Here is a 24636-nt window from a genome sequence, read left to right on the forward strand (position 1 = left end):
TCTTTGTTAAATCTATCTAGCTATAGCCACATCCCACAATCAAGTATGGGGTGACTATTTGACTTTGAGTTAGCTGTTTTACAAGGAGGTACACTAACCCTCCGCTAACCCACTTGTTGACACGTACAAAACACTATGGGTTGGTTATATGGCTACCACCCAACATTGTAAATAGTTTCCTGGCTTACAGGAAACCGTTAGGCTTGTCATTCAATGTAAAGATATCTGAAAAGGAAACAAAAGTACAGTGATCAAAAGTGAAAGATGGAAGAAATAGGAAGAGAGCAGGCCAGACACAGAAAAAGAATGATAAAGATGAAGAAAGAAGTACGTGGCACTACTTCAAGAGAGTGGATGATGCTTGCCACCACATACTACCTTTGATAAAACAATGATGCATTATACTTTACAGCATACAGGTGGTTTTGTAGCTCTAGTCAAGTGCCCTTTGTCACAGAATGAGCCTTGAGCAAAGGATTAACATCAAGTTCTTGGCTAACTTGGGAAAAACTCCAGCAGAAACCCTTGCCATGATGAAGGATGTGTACAGAGAGGAAATAACGTCCCATACATGTGTCTATGAGTGGCACAAGTGGTTCAGGATGGGGGAGGGGTGACGTGAAGGATGACCCAAAACCAGGACGTCCCTCAACAAGAAATGACCCAAAACCAGGACGTCCCTCAACAAGAAATGACCCAAAACCAGGACGTCCCTCAACAAGAAATGACCCAAAACAAGGACGTCCCTCAACAAGAAATGACCCAAAACCAGGACGTCCCTCAACAAGAAATGAGACCAACATCCAGAAGGTCAAGGAACTGGTGCGAAGTGATCGCAGACTGATGATCAGAATGATGGCTGAGCAACTGAGACTGAATAGGGAGTCAGTGAGGTCCATCTTATTGGAAGATTTGCACAAAGTTGGTGCCCAAACTGCTCTCTGAGGACCAAAAGACCCACTGTGTAGATGTGTCACAGGGCAAAGAACAGCTGGAGGGCAACCCAGAGTTCCTGGATAGCATCATCACTGGAGATGAGACCTGGGTCTTTCACTACGACTGCAACACATCCTTCAGTATGGAAAGGGTATCTGATGGAGTTTTTCCCAAGTCAGCCAAGAACTTTATGTTACTCCTTTGCTCAAGGCTCCTTCTGTGACAGATGGCACTTGACAGGAGCTACAAAACCACCTGTGAAAAGAAAGATAATAGTATAAATGAAGTGCAGCTTTTCTCTTACGGTGCTTAGACGTTGGACAACACTATAATGTATGTCATTGCTCTGTGGCTGCTGAATTGTGTAATTAGCAGCCAAAGTCCCGTTTCTTTTTTGTCACACCTCTTATGCCTTGGACCAGGACTGACTCACAAGACAGGGCACAGATTTCAACATGGAATGTGAGGGTTGCAAATGATGGGGTGAAAGAGTGAGAGAAATTTTCCAGGTGCTCGAGGATGCAAAAGCGGACGTATGTGGATTGGCTGAGGCCAAATGGAGAGGTAAGAGAGTGGGAATATGGACTGGGTATAATTATGTGAAGGAGTAGCTGAGAATGAGAGGGAAAGGATGGGTGTACATATTATTGTGTGCATGAGATGAAAGGAGAATAAAAGAGAGTATGGACCAGTTTGTTCAAGGATTGTGTAGGTAAGACTGAATGTAAGAATATAAGCGTGGGCGACTGCGTGTGGATATGCACCAACAGTAAACCATCCAAGCAAAGTGAAAAGAGTTCTGGGAAATTGTGGTAGCATGGACAGAAAAGTTAGACTGGAGTGAGAAAATGTTTCTCATTTAGATATGAATGGAAAAGTAGGGAATGTGAAGATGAATGGAGCAGTTGGTCTGTGAGATGTCCCTGCAGAAGTGGATGAGAATGGTAGTTCTCTGGCAGATATTTGTGCAGGGAGGAGACTGGTGATAGCCAACACCCTCTTAAGGCACACAATGATTCACAGGTATACATGGGGAGTGATGAAAAGGGTGGGTGGTGAATAAAGGGAAGGCAATGATTCATTATGTGTGTGTCGATGAGAAAATGAGGAGATATGTGCTGAATGCAAGAGCACATATTGGTTGGGGAAGTGGACTCATGATCACTAATTGGTGATGGTGAAAGTCAAGGTACAAATGCAATGGATAAACAGAAGGAGAGAAGCACAGGAGGAAGCAGTCCAAAAAAAAAAAGGTTGAAAAAAAAAAAAAAAAAAAAAGAATATAAGAGACAAGTGGAAGAGAAACTGGGCAACTATGATTTGGAGCAAATGGGGGAGGTGGAAGGTGTGAGCAAGGTATTCACAGCAGAAATCTGTGCAGCATTTGAGGTGGTGTGTGGGATGAAGAGAAGACAAAAGGGGGTACAAGGAACATCATGGTGGAATGAAGAGAGGAGACAAGCTGTGAAACAAAAGAAGAAAGCATATAGTGCGAGGATGCAAAGCAGAGGCAAGAAGGAAGCTGAAAGATGGAATACAGAGTTATATGTTGACAAGAAGAGAAAGTTGAAAAGATTAGTAAGAAAAAGAAATGACTGGATGAGGAATTTGAGTGTAAAGTGGAGAGAATGTAAGAAAATGTTCTGGAAGGAGGTAAAGAGAGTCAGACAGGATGATAAAGAAGATAGTAGGGGAGTGAAAGATAAAAATGGCAGATTAATAGTGGAGAAGGGAGAAAATGTGAGCAGATGGAGATAAAAATTTAAGGAATTATTAAACATACAGAAAGTAACATGAGTATAAGTGGCTGAGGAATGGCTGGGAGAAGGAGGGAGATGAGAATGGAGGAAGAAATCAGTAGAATGGAAGTAGTGGAAGCAACGAAGTAAGTCAAAATGAGGAAAGCCCCAGGAATTGATAGAGTGAGTGGTGAAATATTGAAGCTAGAGAGAAAGAGAGAGATATGGAATGGATATGTAAGATGTACCAATTGGCCTGGGAGGAAGGTATTGTCCCAGAGGATTGGAAGTCATGTACAGGTAATCCCTTAATTCATGCGAACTTTTTTCACGCGATTTCGGTTATCCACGAATTTTTCATACAATAATTAAAACATAAAATTATAGTATTCAAATAAGTAATTTGAATATACAAGAGAAATAAATAAAATATAAAAAATGCCTACCTGCTGCCCGTGTGCATACATGTATGTATGTGTGTGTGGGAGGTCGGTCTACCACGTACCACACAATCAGTTTGAATCCGACGGTCGAATCATGCGTGACTCGAGAATCGTTATTTGTGGCTTATTTTTCTGCCTTCCAGTGATTGCTTGCCTTGTCTGCCAACATGGGGCCTAAGTGTAGTGCTAGTGATGCATGTGGTAACACACCAAAGCAGGCTGGTAAAGTGGTGTCACTGACAAAGTTAAAGTGTTCGACAAACTTCAGGGAGGAATATCGGCGACAATTCTCTGTCAGGACGATTTCCCGTCATTTATTTACATACCAGTTTATTTAGCAAGTACAGTACACTAGTTTTTTACTTATATGAGTTATAAAATCCCCCTGAAAATTAGTTATTAAAGTACAGTATTAATTAATAAATAATAAGTATATTAATAGAATGACGAGGAATTGTCCATGTTTTGACGGTGAATTGACTTGATGGTGAATTGTCTCAGAACCGTATGTTTGGGGTGAGTCAACTGTTCATACAATAAAGAAGGCAGAACGTAGCATACGGGAGACAGTGAGGGCTAGTGCACCAGACTGTGCTAAAGTGTCTCCACCTACGCCTGTGAATTGTCTTGGAACCGCATGTTTGGGGTGAGTAAGTCAAACTGTTCATACAATAAAGAAGGTAGAATGTAGCATACGGGAGGCAATGAGGGCTAGTGCACCAGACTGCTGAAGTGTCTCCACCTATGCCTGTGCTTGTCAGGTTTCAGTTTTAAATTTCTTACATTTTTGTTGTTTTTAATACTTTGTGCTAGTTTATAAGGTGTATGTAGTGCATAAACAGTATTATTCAGATGTAATATACAGTAATCACTCTAATATCCGGACGCCCAATAACCGAACATCCCCACTAACCGAACCTTATCGTCCTGGGATCAAACATTCCCAAAATGGTCCGAAAATCCAAAAAAATTGGAAAAAAAACCGATTTTTTGCCGTCCGTAATTTGAACTTGCCGCGCGCGCCGCGTGAGAGCATTGTTTTGGTTCGTCATTCCTCCGACGTCCGATAGAGCGCCGCTGCATCATCCCCACTTCCCGCCTGTCTCTCACCGCGACTGGACCTGCGCTGTTCGTCATGGCTGCCCACGTGCTCGCTTTTGTGGTGGTGCCGTACTTGCTGCAAGGCCTCCTGCTGCTCTCTGCCCTACTCTTAGTGTGTGTGATGATGGCCCCGCTCCTGAGAAAAGGAAGAGAGTGGTGTTGACTCTGGAGAAGAAACGGGAGATATTGGAGAAGGTTGATGCGGGTTGGTCTTCCTCTCGCATTCTCCGCGAGTTCAACCTGGCCCGGTCGACTTTGTTTGATATCAAGCGTTCCCGAGACAAGCTCATGCAGTACACGGCTGACTTCTCGTCGAGAAGCAAACGCAACGTGGAGAGGAAGGTTATGTTTACTCCCAAGTATGCAGAGATCGACCGCTCCACGTTGATTTGGTATCGACAGCAACGTGCAGCTGGTGTGATGGTACGTGGAACGGAGCTGAAGGCTGCTGCTGAGAAGTTTGCAAGGCTTCACGACGCCCTAGACTTCAAGGCATCCGAGGGTTGGCTCTTCGCGTTCAAGTTGCGACATGGCCTTACTAACCGTAAAGCACATGGCGAAGCATTGACGCTAACGAGGATGGAGTGGACGAGTTTCGGCACAAGGTGAAAGGCTTGATCGACAGGGAGGGCCTCACTCTCGGTCAAGTCTATAACGCTGACGAAACTGGCCTATTCTATCGCTCGGGTGCCAACGAACACTCTCGCCGATGAGACGGAGAAGCGTGTACCTGGCCGCAAGCTTTCTAAGGAACGGATATCTGCTTTGTGTTGTGCCAATGCTAACGGCATGCACCGGCTAAGCCCGTTATTGTTGGCCGTGCAAAGCAGCCTCGGTGCCTTCGTGGGGTGATGGATGTCCTTCCTGTCGTATGGTACCATTCTTTGAAAGCATGGTTCACAGCTGTGATTTTCAAAGACTGGTTTCACCATCACTTCCAAGGAGGTCATACATTACCAGACGAAGACACTGGGAATTCCTCGCGACCAGGTAAAGGCTCTCCTTCTCCTCGACAATGCACCTGCCCACCCGTGCGACAAGGACTTGGTTGCTGAGAATGGCCGTATTAGGTGCATGTTTCTGCCACCTAATACGACTGCTCTCATTCAACCAATGGACCAAGGAGTGATCGTGGCAACAAAGCGCCTGTACCGTCGGAAGTTCCTGGACGAGGTGATGGTGGTTCTCGAGGACGAGGACGAGCGCAGGGAAGGACGTGACACTCGAGGCAAGCGGACTTTGGAAAACCTTTCGCCGCTACAACATCAAGTCTGCGCTGTACAACTGGGCTAGTGCATGGAAGGAAGTCCTGTGAAAACTCTTGAAAATGGTTGGTCTCGCTCTGCTTCTCGGAACAGATGTGGAGTACGATTTCCTAGGGTTTGACGTGGATGACTTCCATGCACGGCCACGTACGCACGGCGACGATGTTGATGTGGACGATGTTCCCGTGAGTGGTTGGACGACGAGGGGCGATCCTGGGTATCAGACGTTGTCTGATATCGAGATCGTCTTCGGTTGCTGGTGTCAGTCCCGAACTTGAAGATTCCGACGACGAAGGCGATGATGATGCAGACTCCGCCCAGCAGGACACTACTCCAGCCATCCCCAAGCTGAGCGCACTCCGGGAACATCTAGAGTTCGTCCTAGACTACCTGGAACACCCGGACTGCGACAGGGAGATGGGGCCCTTGGGACTCGTGGAGGAAGTGCGTGCTTTCCGGCAGCGCATCATCAATCGCCAGAATCGTCGGTCCTTGCGCCAGTCAACGATTGACAGTTTTTTCAGGCCCGTGACCCCCGCTGTGCCAAGCCCTGGTTCCACTCCGTTGCCTCCCCAAGACAGGCCCTCATGCTCCGAGCCACAGCCCAGCACATCAGCTACAGTGGAGTCACCGCTCGACGTGAGTTTGCGGCTGTCTTCAGAGTCTTCTGTAGTCGGTACGCCATCACCACTACCCACCGATGCACCGATGCACCCCTTGGACGCCTGCCAGTGATACTCTCGGGCTCTGACAGTGAATAAACAGCAAGAACTTCTCCACTAGACCACACGGGAATTTTGAGTGTTGTGCAGTGAAAAAAACGGTGTGTTGTGTTAAGGTTTTCAAGTTGGGAGAAAAGACTAAGTAGAAAAGAAATTTAACGTAACTAACCTTCTTTGTTTTGGCTTTGGAAACTTAAAAAAACTTGGGAAAAGTTAATGTGCAACACTTAAATTTAATGGAACATTATTTGGACTAAAGTGAACACTGTGAAAAAGAACGGACTTCTGTGTGTTAGTGACTAAGTTCAGTGCAAGACTTCAGGAAGAGTGTAGTGCAAGTGCTTCAGGAAATCGTTCTTACTGTCAGAGTCCGAGAGGAGGCGGTTATTCATCGAGGTGGCCAGGGACTTGCTGTAAGTAGCCAAAATGTTTCATGTTGTACTATTTTCCATACTATATTTACCAGAATGTTTCATATTGTATTTTTTCCCATACTATACTTACCAGAAAGTGTCATACTGTACTTCTTTCCATACTAAACTTACCTCATGCATGTGCAGTAGGAATGGGTTTTTCAGAGTTCGGTTAGGTTCGGTTAGGTTAGGTTCGGTTAGAGTCCATAAGTACCAGAATGTTTATTAATGTATGAACATACTTCTAAACCCACATTTTATGTGTCTATTGCATTTATTTCAGTCATTTATGTGCCTTATTGGTGTGATTTGGGTGTTAAATAGGTGCTATGCATGTCCGGAGGGAGTTGTATAGGTGTTTCTCTGTGTTAGGGTCCGTAAGTACAAGTCCATAAGCTGGGGCCCAATATCCGGACAAAACCAATATCCGAACCTACCGATGGCTCTATTGATCCGGATATTGGAGTGATTACTGTACTTATAGACATGTGTAATTATGTGCACACAAGGGCAGAACATATACGCGAATTTACCACATACGCGAAGGGTCTGGGAACCTAACCCTCGCGTGAATTAAGGGCTTACCTGTATAATCATTCCCTTGTAAAAAGGAAAAGGAGAAAAAGAAGTGTGCGGTAATCATAGCGGCATTTGTCTTCTTAGTGTAATAGGATAAGTATAGGGTAGGATATTCATTGACAGAGTTAGGGAAATAACAGAAGAATCAGTTGGGGAAGCACAGGGAGGTTTTGGGAAGGGAATAGGTTGTGTAGATCAGATATTCATCCTAAGGGGTTTAGTGGAAATGTTTCAAAAGAAGAGAAATAAATTGTATGCGGCCTTTATGGATTTGGAGAAAGCATATGACAGAGTGGACAGAGAGGGACTTTGGAAAATATTAAAAATATATAGAGAAAATGGGAAGATGCTGAATGCTGTGAAGAGTATGTATGATGGTGCTAGGGCTGTAGTGCATGTGGATGGTGAACTGAGTGAATTTTTCTCCCTAAATGTTGGATTGAAACAGGGATGTCATGTCTCCATCGTTATTCAATCTGTATATGGAATTATAAAAGAGATACATGGTAGGTCAGTGGATGCTGGAGCAGCCCTAATGAGAGAGGGGAGCATATGGAAACTTCTTGTTCTGTTGTTTGCAGATGATAATGTGTTGTTAGTGACGAAAAAGAGGAACTGCACTTTGTGAATGAGTTTGGGAGAGTGTGTAAGAAATGAAATCTAAAGGTGCATGTAGGCAAGAGTAAAGTTGTGGTTTTGGGGAGAAATGAAGTCACTGAATGCACATTGAAGCTGGATGGTGGGGAAATGGAAAATGTGAGTGCATTTACATACTTGGGTACTGTGATGAGTATGGACGGAAGTTTACAGGATGAAGTGATTCAAAGGGCACAAAAGGGAAGAAAAGTTGCTGGTTCTCTGATGACAGTGATAAGAAACAAAAAAGTGAGCATGGAAGTAAATAAGTCACTGCATGATTGTATTACGATACCAACTCTAATGTATGGAAGCAAAGCTTGGACCTTGTTGGAAGGGCACAAGTCAAGAGTGAGAGCAGAGGAAATGAGTTATCTGAGTGGAGCATGTGAAGTTACATGGAGAGACAGACTGACAAAGTGATTAAGTGAAGGAGCATTGTGATATGGATGTGGCTGTGATAGAAAGCGAAAGGAGAAATGCACTGAGGTGGTTTGGCAATGTGGAAAAGATGGAGTGAGAGACTAACGAGGAGAGTGTATGTGAATGAGGTGGAGCTGGAGACCAAGGATGCGGTGGAGGGATGGAGTGGAGAGGTATATGAGAGAGCGAGGTGTGAGTTGGGGGGGGGGGAGGGCAGCATAATGGCAGGGGACAAGGGAGCATGGAGGCGATTTGTTTGTGTCCACACCTTACGGTATTAAGGACCTTGTTGGACAGATGCAATTCAAGAGTGAGAGCAGTGGAAATGAGTTATTAGAAAGGAGCACATGAAGTTACATGGAGAGACAGACTGACAAATGCGGAAGTGAAGGAGCATTGTGGTATGGATGTGGATGTGACAGAATGTGTTAGGCAATATACACTGAGGTGGTTTGGCCATGCTGAGAGGACGGAGAGTGAGAGACTAATAAGGAAAGTGTATGTGAGTGACGAGAAGGGGGAGACTGAGGATGAGGTGGAGCGATGGAGTGGAGGTATATGAGAGAGGGGGGGTATGAGTTGGGGGGAGAGCAGCATAATGACAGGGGACAGGGCAATATGGGGGAGGTTTATATGTGGCCACTGAATATGGGATTAAGGTTTTGGCCATAGACAGATCTATCTATCTATCTATTGCCAGACGCCTCAATCCCGTTTGAGGTGGCCACAAACAAATAGCCTCCACGTCGCCCTGTCCCCCGCCATTTCACTGCCCTGCTCCCAACTCACACCCCCCTCTCTCATATACCTCTCCACCCCATCCCTCCATCTCATCCTCGGCCTCCCCCTCCCTCTTCCCCCCTCCACCTCACTCACATACACACTCACATACACAGCAGCCCACATACACTCTCTTCATCAGTCTCTCACCCTCCATCCTCTCCACATGGCCAGACCACCTCAGTGTGTTCCTCATAACGCTTCCTATCACATCCACATCAACACCACAACGCTCCTTTATATCCTCATTCGTCAGCCTGTCTCTCCATGTGACTCCACAGGCTCCTCTTAAATAACTCATTTCCACTGCTCTCACTCTTGACTTGTGTCCTTCCAACAATGTCCAAGCTTCACTTCCGTACGTTAGAGTTGGTATCACAATACTGTCATGTAGCAACTTTTTCACTTCCATGCTCACTTCCCTGTTTCTTATCACTGCTTTCAAAGAACCAGCAACCTTTCTTCCATGCTGTACTCTTTCAAGCACTTCACCCTCCAAACCTCCATCCTTACTCATCACACTACCCAAGTACTTAAACGTACTCACATTTTCCAATTCCTCACCATCCAACATCGCTGTACATTCACTGACTTCACCTCTCTCAAAGACCATCACTTTACTCTTCCCTACACTCACCTTTACATTAAGTTTCTTACACACTCTCCCACACTCATCCACCAAGCCTTGCAGCTCCCCTTCGTCTTCACTCAACAACACAGTATCATCTGCAAACAACAGTACAGGGATTTTCCAAACACTATCCTCTCTCACCACGGCCACTCCAACATCCACTACCCTACCTTGTACCTCTTTTATTACCCCATCCATATACAGATTGAACAACCATGGAGACATGACACATCCCTGTTTCAACCCAACTTTCAAAGAGAAAAATTCACTTAGTTCACCATCCACACGCACTGCAGCCTTAGCACCATCATACATACTCTTCACAGCATTCAACAACTTCCCATCTACTCCATATATTCTTAATACTTTCCACAATCCTTGTCTATCCACCCTGTCATATGCTTTCTCCAAATCCATGAAAGCCGCATACAACTTTTTTCCCTTCTCTAGAAACTTTTCCACTAAAGATCTAAGAATGAATATCTGATCTACACAACCTCTTCCCTTCCTAAAGCCTCCCTGTTCTTCTCCAACTAATTCCTCTGTTCTTTCTCTAACTCTGTCAATAAGTATCCTACCATACACTTTTCCTATTATACTAAGAAGACAAATGCCCCTATGATTACCACACACTTCTTTTTCCCCTTTTCCTTTGTACAGTACAAGGGAATAATTATACCTGACTTCCAATCCCCCAGGACTCTACCTTCCTCCCAGGCCAATCTGCACATCTTCCACATCCATTCTACTACTCTCTCCCCCCCATGCTTCAGCATTTCACCACACACTCCATCAATTCCTGGGGCTTTCCCCAATTTAACTTTCTTCTTTGCCTCCACAACTACTATCCTACTGATTTCTTCCTGTCTTCTCACCTCCCTCCTTCTCTCAGTCATTCCCCAGCCACTTATACTCGCATTACTTCCATCCTGTATGTTCAACAATTCCTTAAAGTGTTCTCTCCATCTGCTCACTTTTTCTTCCTTCTCAACTAGTTATCTACCATTATTATCTTTCACTCCCCTGCTAACCTCACTTCCACCCTGTCTTACTCTCTTCACCTCTTTCCAGAACATTTTCTTACGGTCCCTCCACTTTACACTCAAATTCCTTCCAAATTCCTCATCCACTCTCTTCTTACTCTCTCTTACTAATCTTTTCACCTCTCTCTTTCTTTCTACATATAACTCTCTCTTCCACCTCTCAACTTCTTCCACGCCCCTATTTCTCATCCATTCATTGTATGCTTTCTTCTTTTGTGCCACAGCCTGTCTCACCTCTTCAGTCCACCACGCTGTTCCTAGCACCTCCCTCCGTCTTCTCTTCCTCCCACACACCACATCACATGCTGCACATATTTCTTCTGTAAATATCCTGCACACACCTTCCACGTCCCCCATCTGCTCCAATTCATATTTGCCCAATCGATCCTCCACTTCTCTCTTATACTCTGCCTTTTTCTCATCCTCTTGTAACCTTTCCACTCTCCTTGCAACTACTCCCTCTTGTCGTTCCCTTCCTCTATTCCTCCATCTTACTTGGATCCTAATTCTGGCCACCAACAAGTAGTGGTCAGATAGATACACACTCTAATTAACCCTTTTTTTGCCCACTGATGCTCCTAGACGCTGTATATTTACTACAGTAAATATTCGGTATGATCTGGGCAGAGAGTCAAAATTTTTCATGAGGGCCAAACGGGGGACTAAGGGAAAATTTTTGGATTTCACCATACCAATTAGCCTTATAACATGGGTTTCTATGGTGTCATTTGCATGATTCAATTTTCGACACCCAAGCACTGCTCCATCCCCTGTCGTGGCAAGTGATCACCACTTATTTACCACTTTGCACACTTTAATTAACCCTTTGAGATTCAAATGACAATTTTGATAGTCATTTCAAATCCAACCTTAGAGATTTCGGTGACACTTTTAATCGTCATTGTAAGAAACTTTTGTAAAATATTCCCCATAAATCGCATTTACGCGACAGAACAGAGAGGCTCGAGCATGACGTCACGGAATGGTTGTGCTATGTGTGGCGGGTGCTGCACAGCTGGTCTGACTCATGGCTTTGTTTCATATCATTTTATTCTTGGCAAATATTTTTCTAAAGCAAGGTATAAAATATTCAGTTTTTACCTAACTTTAACTCGTCCCTTTGACTTTTTATTTTCTTTGTTTTCCCTTTTTCAACAAACTACATTAAAGTACAACTATTCACCTTCTAAATAATACCAAACCAGCATCCTACCATAAAAAGTGCATTTACACTGACTGATCAAAGAAAAAGACTGCGAAGTGAATATGAGGCTGAGACTAAAATAAAATTGTGCATCTTTTTCCTTTCGCTTTACCGCGCAATAAAATGCAAAAATTACAATAATCTATATTTCATTGTAAAGGTAATTTACTGTATTTTTGCATGGTTTAAACCAGATTTACATATCTTTATAAGCTTTGTTTGCCTAATATTTTTCTATGGCATGGTATAAAATTCTTGTTTTTCGCCTAACTTCAACTCGTCATTTTGACATTATATTTTCTTAGTTCTCTTTTTTTGAACATACTATGATAAAGTACAACTAATCAGCTTTAAAATGCAAAACCAACATTCTATCATGAAAAGTGTATTTACACAGAATGATCACAGAAAAATATCCGGCCGCAAAGATGTGGGTCGGCGTGAGTGGCTGACTCTAGCACAGACATAATCTGCCCAGCCCAGAAACCTGATAGGGTTAACCCTTTTTTATATGCCCAGTGATGTTCCTTGGAGTTGCATGTTTACTACAATAAGTATTACATATAATCTGGGGGGGGGGGGGTAAAAAAATTTTCAAGAGGGCCAAAAGGGTAACTATAGGAATTTTCTGGAATTTCACCATACCAATTAGCCTTATAACATGGGTTTCTATACAGTAGTACCATTTGTGAAATTTGATTTCTGCAGAAACATTCATTATACATTTGCTGTGTAACTGGATGGGCCACTGTATTCTGGACAAGTCTGCAAAGATATACAGTATTTCACCATCAGCAATTGGCACAACAATATCTGCCACAATTGGCACAACAATATCTGCCACAAACAGATTTTACATAAACCATTCTTCACTTTTCATCACCAGCTGCATTCTCCATTCCATCACTTGTCTTTTAATCTCTCTTTCATTCCACTACAAATATAATACAAACAACCATTTGGACATCACACAATCCTGTCTAATTTCATCAATGATACTGATCCTTACAAACACTCAAGCATCTGAGGTAGACAATGAGTGAACTGAAAACAATGCTGTGACTGTGTATTTGTCTGAAAGTAAAAGTAACCAATGGCACTGTATAAGTGCTCATGGAAGAAGTCTTTTGAGTATTACAGATAAGAGGTATGAAGTTTTGGTATTATGAAGGTAAGACTGATATCAGACAGTTTGGTGAGTGATGAACAGGCACTGAATAAGTATTTCATGGAATGAATACTGTGAAGAAGTACGAAATATTGATGACTATGAAGGTAAAACTAATAAAAAAATGTCTCGTGACTATGAAGGTAAAACTAATAACAGAATGTCTCGTAAGTGATGAACAGGATGGCTTTTAGAGGGTAAGAGATATGTAAATCATATACTGTATATACACAGGAATCATTTAAGTAGTAGTAAAGGTATCCATGGCTTTATGGATCTGGACTAATCATATGACAAAGTAAACAAGGACAGACTGTGGATGGTGCTGCATATGAAAAGAGTAAAAGAAGGACTGGTGAATGAAAGAAAGATTTTATAATACAGCAGCAGTAAAGTGAGTAGCCTAAGAGTAGATGGAAGTAGAATAAACTCTATTAATTAACAGCATCCTCAACTACTGTGTATATCAACTTACAGTTTTGTGTAAACTAACTGCCAAGGTATGTCTTTGAACAGGGGGGAATACAGTGGCCATCTGCGCTGGGTATATCGCTGCCACTGGTCTTCAGTTACATATCGGTCCACCAGCTCCTGCCACCGCCTACACACACGACCAACTGACCATAGCGTCATGTCGTCAAGAAGGTCAAACACCAGAACCCAAACTGTGGTGTGGACAGAGAAACTAATCAGTATAGTAAATCCTCTCACTATAACACTACAAATCCCCCACCACCACACAAACCATCTATTTATTATCCAATCCTGTGTTGCCATTAGGTGTGCAGTAAGATGATAATCACTCACCCCTGACTAGCATTATGTAAGGTATAACCTTCAACTAACTCTTGGATTTGAATCCTTATAAGCCAGAAGATCAACCATCATCATTTTTTTTTACTTATACAGCAAGCTTACCCAGAACGAGTGGGTTTCGTTCTAACCGTGGAGCGTTCAGCGCAAAACCGCGTAAGTTTTAACTACTCCTTATTTTGCTCCCTAGACCCCCTAAATGTGGTGTTTTGCTGTTATCTGCCATTGGTAATCAATATGAAGCACTTTAAGTGGTTAGAAGGTTTATTTAAAATTATAACTTACAAATACAGTACTGCACAGCAAAACTTCAACATACAAATACGTAAACACAAGGCAACAGTCCAACGCCAATTGGTTTCAGAACAATTCGCCGTCACAACAATAACAAGACAATTTGCCGTCATTAATGAAGACAGCTATGGGTGACACTAGAATATAATTCAAAGGCGACTACAGCAAGGAAGAAACAAGTTAATTATTGACTAAAAGTGCAATTAAAATAATATCCAAAGCCTATGCCATTGAACACAGACTTTGATGGATCCCCCTGAAATATAGTTATTAAACTATTGATTAACACCCCAAGACCAATGCTGCACGATCGTGCTTTTGTGTAATTTGACATGCCAGCCTATCCCGCACGATCGATAAAGGCACACAAAAAACTGGGGGAGGGTAACTCTGCCCCTTTGGTGACTTATAAAGGATCAGACCAATGAGAGCTACTGTCTGGGGTGGTATGGCGTGATTGGCCCCCTAAGATAGGGGAGAAGGAACCCCCCCCACCACCACCACTGTCACTTTACCTCCCTCAGCCCCATTGCGTCATCTCCACACTGTCCCCTCCCAACCAACCATACCCCAACATACCCCTACAGCAGCATGTGTGCAAAGCAACCCTTCTCCCCTCTCCCTCCCTCCTCCCCTACCCCTCTATTCTCCCCTCCTCCAGCCATACACACTCCACCTCCACTTTTTGCCTGGCTTGTTTTGTTGCTATGAGTGTATGCCACACTGACATTTCATGCCTAGTGAACACTTCACACTGACATTAGTTATGTATATATAATTATTTACTGTAAATAATGCATTTTCTGTACTTTTCTATTTTCACTCAAGGGGGATTGGTAACTTTTTTGCATCTATGACGGGCAATTGTGTGATAACTATTTGGTCAATCTGGCTTAAACATACATTTTCAGGTGTATAAATTCAGTCTCTTGAAATGTGGGAGAAAATTTTTTACCTTGGTAAAAGTCGAAAAATTGACCCTGTTTTGCGGCTGGAGGGACAGACCTGCTGAGCGAATTGCGTACTTTAGGGGTTAATTAATAATCAGTATATTTATAGAATGACAGGGAATCGTCCAGGGTGCAAATTATCCTGACGGGGAATCGTCCATGTTTTGACGGGGAATCGTCCGACAGTGAGATGACTTGACAGAGAATTGTCTCGGAACCCGCCGATCATGGGTAATCATATAAATCAGGTTAACTGGTTACGAGGCTTTACTTAATGCTTTAACTTTATTTAAGTGCTTTAACTTACAAGTACATACCAGAACAGTACATAACTAACTTACAAATGCAGTACCGTACAACACCATAACTTCGGACTGCAGCCAAATTTCGGACATTTTGCGAAAAAATGTAATAATTCAAGTTTACCGGAAGAGAGTGCGATATTTGCAAAGAATAATGATATGGGTAGGTAGGGTAATCTTCAATGATTATTATGTATAAGTCCTATTCAACTAGCTTGAATATGTGTGGGTGAAAAAAATTAATCAATCAAATGGAAAAAGAATCGACATTTTTTAACCCTGCAAAACTTTGTTCACACAGAACAAACAGTTTCAATTGTAAGAACGTGATTAGTACGATTATATGTGGAAAAGTGTTGTAAGTACTGGGCAGTAAACTGTTTTAAAATATATACAAGCATAATCTTGCTATGACTGTTTTAATGAATATTTCTTTATTTTACAGAATAAATGCCTAACTTCGGACAGACAAATTCCTGGAAAAATACAGACTATAGGTGTGTGTGTGTGTGTGTGTGTGTGTGTGTGTGTGTGTGTGTGTGTGTGTGTGTGTGTGTGTGTGTGTGTGTGTGTGTGTGTGTGTGTGTGTGTGTGTGTGTGTGTGTGTGTGTGTGTGTGTGTGTGTGTGTGTGTTACTAATGTGTGTATAAGACCAAAGTGTCTAGCTCGTTAATACATTCCATGTTGCCTTCATAACATGTGCCTGTGTGTGCGTGTTAGTGGCTGTGTGGGTGTCATTAGAACCAGTAAGAATTTTTTAACATTATATTATATTATTTCAGTATGCATTTGTTGAGTTTGTGAGGTAGCTACTTGATAATCAAGTGAAGTTTTGTTTAGGAATAACAGGCCAGTTCCTCTTACAGTCAGGGGTATGTGCAATGCATTTTTATATTTTTTTTTCATCTGAAAAAGTTTCTGAATAGTTCTTAGTTCTATTTATGGCCAGAATACCTCACTATAATGTGATATGATGCAACTTAATGTGATCTCAATTTATGAGCCCAAAAAAGAAGATATTTTTGGATATTTCTCTATATATATGTATAACTCGGGCCACAAGTGCCTAATACAGTATTTTTTTTTACATTTTTTAAAAACTTCTAAAGTGTCTGAGGTTTGGCAGTGTGTCCAGAGATAGGTGCTATTAACCATTCTCATGTTTAAAGGGCAAATACATGGATGTCCAAAGTTTGGAAGAGCTGTCCGAAATTAAGAAATTTGTTCCTAACTTCGGACACTTAAAAAAAAAAAAAAAAAAAAAAAAAAAAGCTAATTTTTTTTATTACATGGATTCAGTAGGTACTGTCCCTGGCTACCACATGACACCAACAGGGATAAAATTGCACCATTTTACACAGAATTATTCATTAAAACATATAAAAAATCTCCAAAGTTAGAGTGTTTTATGGCACCGTGGAAAAGCAGTACAGCATATCTTTAAAGAACAAATAATAAACGCAATATTCTGATGCCTATCAGGTAAACTGGTTGTAAGACTTTATCTCTTGCTTCAACGTTATTTAATAGTACTTTAACTTGCACATAAACTTACCAGAACAGTAATGTAAGTATTTAACTTACAAATACAATACTGTGGAAAAGCAGTACAGTGAATCACATGATCAAAACAAACCGTGCACGCTGCGCTGATGTTCGAGGCTTTGGCCTTTCAAAGGCCTCTCTTGCGTAAGTTTAAAGTTTTCGTAATGGTTCTTTAATCTTACATTGTCTTATACGCATTCCAGCACTTACCACGCATAATTGCGAGTGCGTTCGACAAGAACGTTTTCGGGAAGAGCTTACTGTATTCTCATGGTTCAGTGGGTCAGAATGCATGCCACTGACCAAGGGGTCGAGCATTCAAGTCCACCCAAAGACCACTACCTGACATCAGGAAGGGCATTCAGTCATGAAATGCGAGACTTATAAAAAAGTCCTCTACACTGGGGCAGTGACATAGCCCCTCAGAAAGTACATGACAAAATCACAAAAAATAAATAAATAAACAAATAAATTTATTACAGAATAGCTGCACAGACAGCATTATTTTGCTTAACAATTTCATGGATAGCAACAAGATAGAAATGATTTCATAGTGAGACATGCTCCACGGGTAGCGATTGGCTGCCAGAGAACAGCGGGATGGGGGCAGAGTTGCCAGGGTCGGAACCCTGGCAACCCTGACACTGAGTACAAGGCAATTGTCATGTGTCCACAGCGCAATTCCATCCAATTGTTGATTTCTTTGGTGCTTTCACGACCATCTTTATGGCGACTGTTCGCTAAATACAATGGCTTCCACCTCTGGCATGGGCCCAGTTGGTGGGCAAAATGGTGATGGTGGTCAATACAAAAGACTAGAGAAAGAAGGTGGAAAAGGGGTAAAAAAGCCTAGAGAATATATGCGTGGTAAATGCGAGACGAGGGCCACTAGTAGGCTGTACCAGACACTCATCATTCAGTAAAGGGCACTCAGAGCCAATAGAAAGTAAGTCTGTTTAACCTTTTTGCATTGTTAATATAAGACAGTTTTAATATTGTTGAACTTGATACATGTGGTCAAAGACAGAAAACTGGGGTGTAGTTGAAAAAGGCCCAGACTAATTTGATTTATTTAGGTACAGTCAGAAGTTTGTCCCACGGATAGCGATTTTATGGATTGCAACATCAGCACCACACTAACAGTGTCGCTATCCATGTGGTCCTACTGTAATGAAAAAAAGGTTACCACTCAGCATAGCCAAGGAAATGTTTTTGTGGCAAGCAAAACAATTCTATACATACATAAATACATAAACAATCTAATTCAGTGTTGCCCCACGGGGAGCATAGAAGCCCAAGGCTAGGCAAGTTGATCCTGACATTTAAGCAGAGTGACCAACCTCACACACCCAAGTGGCAATACGTGAGCAATAAACCCAAATCACCCCTTGGATATAAACCTACACAGGCTCAATCCAATTGGGGTGCCTTAATTACCCGTTAAACCACAAGGTGTCATAGTTTGGTTATATGGTTACCACTTAAAGTAGTAAATGGTTTCCTGGTGTACAAGAAACCATTTGGCTTGTTACTCAGTGTAGTCACCCACAGACAGAAGGAGGAGAAAAGAAAGAAAGAAAAGAAAGACAGAAGAGGAAGGAATAAAGGAAGGAAGGAAGAGGGGAAGGGCAGTCACCTGAGAGCAGAACTACATCCAGTGAGTGGATGGTGAGTGTCTCCACACAAATATATATATATATCCATCATCCAATCCTGTGTTGCCCTATGAGTAGCATAGGAGCCCGGGGCTAGGCAAGTTGGTCCTGATATTTAAGATGAGAGTAACCAGCCTCACTCATCCCTGAGTGGCATTATGTGAGCAATAAGCTCCAACCACCCCTTGGATATAAACCTTCACTGGTTCAATCCGAATGGAGCGCCATAATTACCCACTAAACCACCAGGTGCCAAAATTTGGTTATATGGCTGCCACCAAGCATAGTAAATGGTTTCCTCGTGTAATGGAAACCATTAGGCTTGTCACCCAGTGTACAGTCACCCACAGGCAGAAGGAAGAGGAAAGAATGAAGGAAAGAAAGACAGAAGAGGATGGATGGAAAGAAGGATGGAGGAGAGGAAATGGCAGACACCCGAGAGTAGCACTACACTGAGTGAGTGGATGGTGGGTGCCCCCACCTACCACAAGTATATACAATACCCTCACATCCAGTACGCGTTTGTCCAGTACTATTCTCATCCCGTACGGCCGGCAAAAATATTAAATGATTTATTATTGTTGTACGGATTTGTTAGGTTAGTATGGATCGGCCACACGAAGTGGCCCATATCCGAGGAGTTCTTCTCTAGTACTGACATGCTACGTCCAATTATCCGCATGCGTGCGGGAAGATGGTCAACACCAAGGAATGTCGCTGCAGTACTGCTTTGCCAGTCCAGTATGCCTTTCTCGTGACTCATGACGTGTGCCAGTCACATTGCAGTACTGCACTTCCCCCTGATGACGAAGACAATGACGTGTCAGTGTGTGACTGTGAGAGATTTATGAGGGAGGCTGAGGCTGAGAGATTTATGAGGGAGGCTGAGGCAGAGAGACCTCCTCAGGATCCTGAAGGCCTTCCTCCACAGGGTCAGTAGGACCTCCTACAGCCTTGGAAACCCTCCCCCTTCCCCTCCAAGCCCATCACCACTCACCTTAAAGTTTGGTAAAATCTTAGTTGTCAAAATGTAGTTAAGTTGGATTTTGGGGAGACTTTGCAAGGCCTGCCTGACATTATTCATTTTTCCCATAAGGTCTGTTGTTTGTCCAGTACGGATTTAGTCCAGTACGGTAGTACTGTCTGACAAAAATACAGTACTGGACGCGACAGTACTGTATATACTGTATATATACATATTTATATATAAATATACAGAAAGACCTCACTAATTGGGGCCCAAACCATTCTGAAAAACGCAAAATTCCGATAAAAGCGACATTTGGACTTCCCCCTGCTAATCCAGACTTTTTCCGATATATCAGACATTAGTCCGGTACATATGAATGGTTTGTAAACTGTTTTGACTACCACTGGGTACTGCACTGTATTATAGCTTCACTACATTAATCAAATAGTATAATATATATAATAATACTAATTCCCTATGTATTAACCCCTTAACCGCGGGTATTGTTTTGGTCTGACTGTCCTCTCCCGCGGGGGTTTCAGCCAAATGTAAACAAACCTTTAAACCTTAATAACTCTGCACAGAATAAAGCTAGAGAAAAAAAATAAGGTACCATTAGAAAGTACTAACCTTCAGCTTTCGATTGATGTAGGTTTCATGACTTTGTTGACTTTTACAGGACGGGCAGAGCCGTTAGAAGTGAGGGGTGTAAAATCACTATTTTACGCCCCACACACCAGTACCAAATGCCAACCACTCTCTGATAATAGTAATATAAACATATATGAACACTGCACATACGATAAACACCCACTCTGTGTTCACTGAGGTAGGTAAAAGGCACTTCACTGTGGCTGCGCCCGCACTTCACTGCGGCTGCGCCTCACTTCACTGCGGCGTCACCCGCTCACTGACGTTTCGGGCGATCTTTTCATTATTTCTAACTTCTAATATTATTTTACATATAATCTGGGCAATATACATTATATTTACACTGCACTTATTACTATATTGCATCACTGTCGCATCACAGAATTACACAAGTGCCGCAGAATTACACAAGTGCCGCAGATTCTCTTATTACAATATCACTTATTATACTGGCCAATATTTACATTTTCTTCTAGGCAAAATATCCCTTATTACTACATTATCCATTATACAATTATTGGTAAAGCACGTCACTGTTGCATCACTGTATATCACTGTCACTTTCAGTAACTCTGCACAGAATAAATCTAGAGCGAAAAATAAGGTACCATTAGAAAGTACTAACCTTCGGCTTTGCAATGATGTAGGTTTCATGATTTCGTTGACTATCACTGGATGGGCAGTGCCATTAGAAGTGAGCGATCTAAAATCACTATTTTTCGCTCACACACCATTACCTTCGCTCATACACCATTACCAAATGCCAACCTCATTCTGATAATAATACTATAAACATATATGAACACTGCACATACGATAAACACCCACTCTGTGTTCACTGAGGCAGGTAAAAGGCACTGTCATTACCCGCACATCACTGCCACATCAGCGGCGTTGTAATCACTATTTTTCGCTCACACACCATTACCAAATGCCAACGTCATCCTGATAATAATACTATAAACATATATGAACACTGCACATACGATAAACACCCACTCTGTGTTCACTGAGGCAGGTAAAAGGCACTGTAATTGCCTGCACTTCACTTCCACATCAGCAATGTTGTCACTAACACAGCTGGACAGATACTGATGCGTGATTGGTCCGGGGTGGGGTGGGGGGCCCAGGGGGTGGGAGGTGGGGCCCCAGGGGGGGGAGGAGGGAGGTGGGGGTCGGCTGGAGTGAAAGAACTTAATAGCTACTCTCCCTTGAAACAATTGGCGCACGGAAAAAATGCGGGGTATTCAAAATATTCACAAACGTTCGAGAATGACACCCGCAGTTTGGTCCAGTTTTTGCAATGTCATTCTGGAATGACACCCGCGGTTAAAGGGTTAAGTAGGGTTGGTGGAGGATTAGTGCCCCTCCCTGTAAAACAATTAACTCTAAGCCCTGGCCACCACGCTTTTGGGATACATGGCGTCTGGCAATGAATGAATGAATGAAACTGTACAATGATAAACATATCTTTTATTTACCTTATTGTGGTGAACATAGCTTAAGTGGTCAGGCAGTCCGGACTGCTTCTGGCTTTATCGGACTTTCTCCGATATACTATATAGGAATTTAGTCCGGTAACTCCTTGAGTCCGATAAAAGCGAAATCCGGTCTATTGAAGTCCATTATATCGAGGTTTTACTGTACACACACACACACACACACACACACACACATGCATATATATATATATATATATATATATATATACAGTAATCACTCTAATATCCGGACGCCCAATAACCGAACATCCCCACTACCCGGACCTTATTGTCCTGGGATCCAACATTCCCAAAATGTTCCAAAAACCAAAAAAAATAAAAAAAATAAAAAATCGATTTTTTGCCGTTCGTAATTTGAACTTGCCGCGCGCGCCGCGGGAGAACATTGTTTTGGTTCGTCATTCCTCCGACGTCCGATAGAGCGCCGCTGCATCCTCCCCACTTCCCGCCTGTCTCTCACCGCAACTGGACCTACGCTCTTCATAATGGCTGCCCACGTGCTCGCTTTTGTGGTGGTGCCGTACTTGCTGCAAGGCCTCCTGCTGCTCTCGGGCCTCCTCTTAGTGTGTGTGATGATGGCCCCGCCACCTGAGAAAAGGAAGAGAGTGGTGTTGACTCTGGAAAAGAAGAGGAAGATATTGGAGGAAGTTGATGCGGGTTGGTCTTCTTCACGCATTCTCCGCGAGTATAACCTGGCCCGGTCGACTTTGTTCGATATCAAACGTTCCCGAGACAAACTCATGCAGTACACGGCTGACTTCTCGTCGAGAAGCAAACGCAACGTGGAAAGGAAGGTTATGTTTACCCCCAAGTTTGCAGAAATCGACCGATCCACGTTGATTTGGTACCGACAGCAACGTGCAGCTGGTGTGATGGTACGTGGAACGGAGCTGAAGGCTGCTGCTGAGAAGTTTGCAAGGCTTCACGACGCCCTAGACTTCAAGGCATCCGAAGGTTGGGTCTTCGCGTTCAAGTTGCGACATGGCCTTACTAACCGTAAAGCACATGGCGAAGCATTGGATGCTAACGAGGATGGAGTTGACGAGTTTCGGCACAAGGTGAAAGGCTTGATCGACAGGGAGGGCCTCACTCTCGGTCAAGTCTATAACGCAGACGAAACTGGCCTATTCTATCGCTCGCTGCCAACAAACACTCTAGCCGAGGAGACGGAGAAGCGTGTACCTGGCCGCAAGCTTTCTAAGGAACGGATATCTGCTTTGTGTTGTGCCAGTGCTAACGGCATGCACTGGCTTAAGCCCGTTGTTGTTGGCCGTGCAAAGCAGCCTCGGTGCCTTCGTGGGGTGATGGATGTCCTTCCTGTCGTATGGTACCATTCTTTGAAGGCATGGTTCACAGCTGTGATTTTCAAAGACTGGTTTCACCATCTCTTCGTCAAGGAGGTCATTCATTACCAGACGAAGACACTGGGAATCCCTCGCGACCAGGTAAAGGCTCTCCTTCTGCTCGACAATGCACCTGCCCACCCGTGCGACAAGGACTTGGTTGCTGAGAATGGCCGTATTAGGTGCATGTTTCTGCCACCTAATACGACTGCTCTCATTCAGCCCATCGACCAAGGAGTGATCGTGGCAACAAAGCGCCTGTACCGTCGGAAGTTCCTGGACGAGGTGATGGTTGTTCTCGAGGACGAGGATGAGCGCAGGGAAGGACGTGACACTCGAGGCAAGCGGACTTTGGAAAACCTTCGCCGCTACAACATCAAGTCTGAGCTGTACAACTGGGCTAGTGCATGGAAGGAAGTCCCTGTGAAAACTCTTGAAAATGGTTGGTCTCGTCTGCTTCTCGGAACAGATGTGGAGTACGATTTTCTGGGCTTTGACGTGGATGACTTCCATGCACGGCTACGTACGCATGGCGACGTTGTTGATGTGGACGATGTACGTGAGTGGTTGGACGACGACGAGGGCGATCCTGGGTATCAGACGTTGTCTGATATCGAGATCGCGTCTTCGGTTGCTGGTGTCAGTCCCGAACTTGAAGATTCCGACGACGAAGGCGACGATGATGCGGACTCCTCTCAGCAGGACACTACTCCAGCCATCCCCAAGCTAAGCGCACTCCGGGAACATCTAGAGTTCGTCCTAGACTACCTGGAACACCCGGACTGCGACAGGGAGATGGGGCCCTTGGGACTTGTGGAGGAAGTGCGTGCTTTCAGGTAGCGCATCATCAATCGCCAGAATCGTCGGTCCTTGCGTCAGTCAACGATTGACAGTTTTTTCAGGCCCGTGACCCCTGCTGTGCCAAGCCCTGGCTCCACTCCGTTGCCTCCCCAAGACAGGCCCTCATGCTCCGAGCCACAGCCCAGCACATCAGCTACAGTGGAGTCACCGCTCGATGTGAGTTTGCGGCTTTCCTCAGAGTCTTCTGTAGTCGGTACGCCATCACCACAACCCAGCGATGCACCCCTTGGTCGCCTGCCAGTGATACTCATGGACTCTGACAGTGAATAAACAGCAAGAACTTCTCCACTAGACCACACGGAAATTTTGAGTGTTGTGCAGTGAAAAAAACGGTGTGTTGTGTTAAGGTTTTCAAGTTGGGAGAAAAGACTCAGTAGAAAAGAAATTTAACATAACTAACCTTCTTTGTTTTGGCTTTGGAAAATAAAAAAAACTTGGGAAAAGTTAATGTGCAACACAAAATTTAAATGGAACATTATTTGGACTAAAGTGAACACTGTGAAGAGAACGGACTTCTGTGTGTTATTGACTAAGTTCAGTGCAAGACTTCAGGAAGAGTGTACTGCAAGTGCTTCAGGAAATCGTTCTTACTGTCAGAGTCCGAGAGGAGGCGGTTATTCATCGAGGTGGCCAGGGACTTGCTGTAAGTAGCCAGAATGTTTCATAT

General features: G+C 43.5%; 1 protein-coding gene across 1 annotated transcript in view; it reads right to left on the reverse strand.

Moving 5' to 3' along the window:
• Positions 1-24636, reverse strand: part of morgue (modifier of rpr and grim, ubiquitously expressed) — a 122804-nt gene that overhangs the window by 57764 nt on the left and 40404 nt on the right. Inside the window, exon 4 of the mRNA XM_080267296.1 lies at positions 13559-13748. Within this exon, the coding sequence (XP_080123422.1) occupies positions 13559-13748 (190 nt within the window). The remainder of the gene's footprint in view (positions 1-13558; positions 13749-24636) is intronic.

Source organism: Coenobita brevimanus, chromosome 23 (assembly GCF_032717465.1).
Source record: "Coenobita brevimanus isolate Jiangsu-jjx chromosome 23, ASM3271746v2, whole genome shotgun sequence".
NCBI lineage: Eukaryota > Metazoa > Arthropoda > Malacostraca > Decapoda > Coenobitidae > Coenobita > Coenobita brevimanus.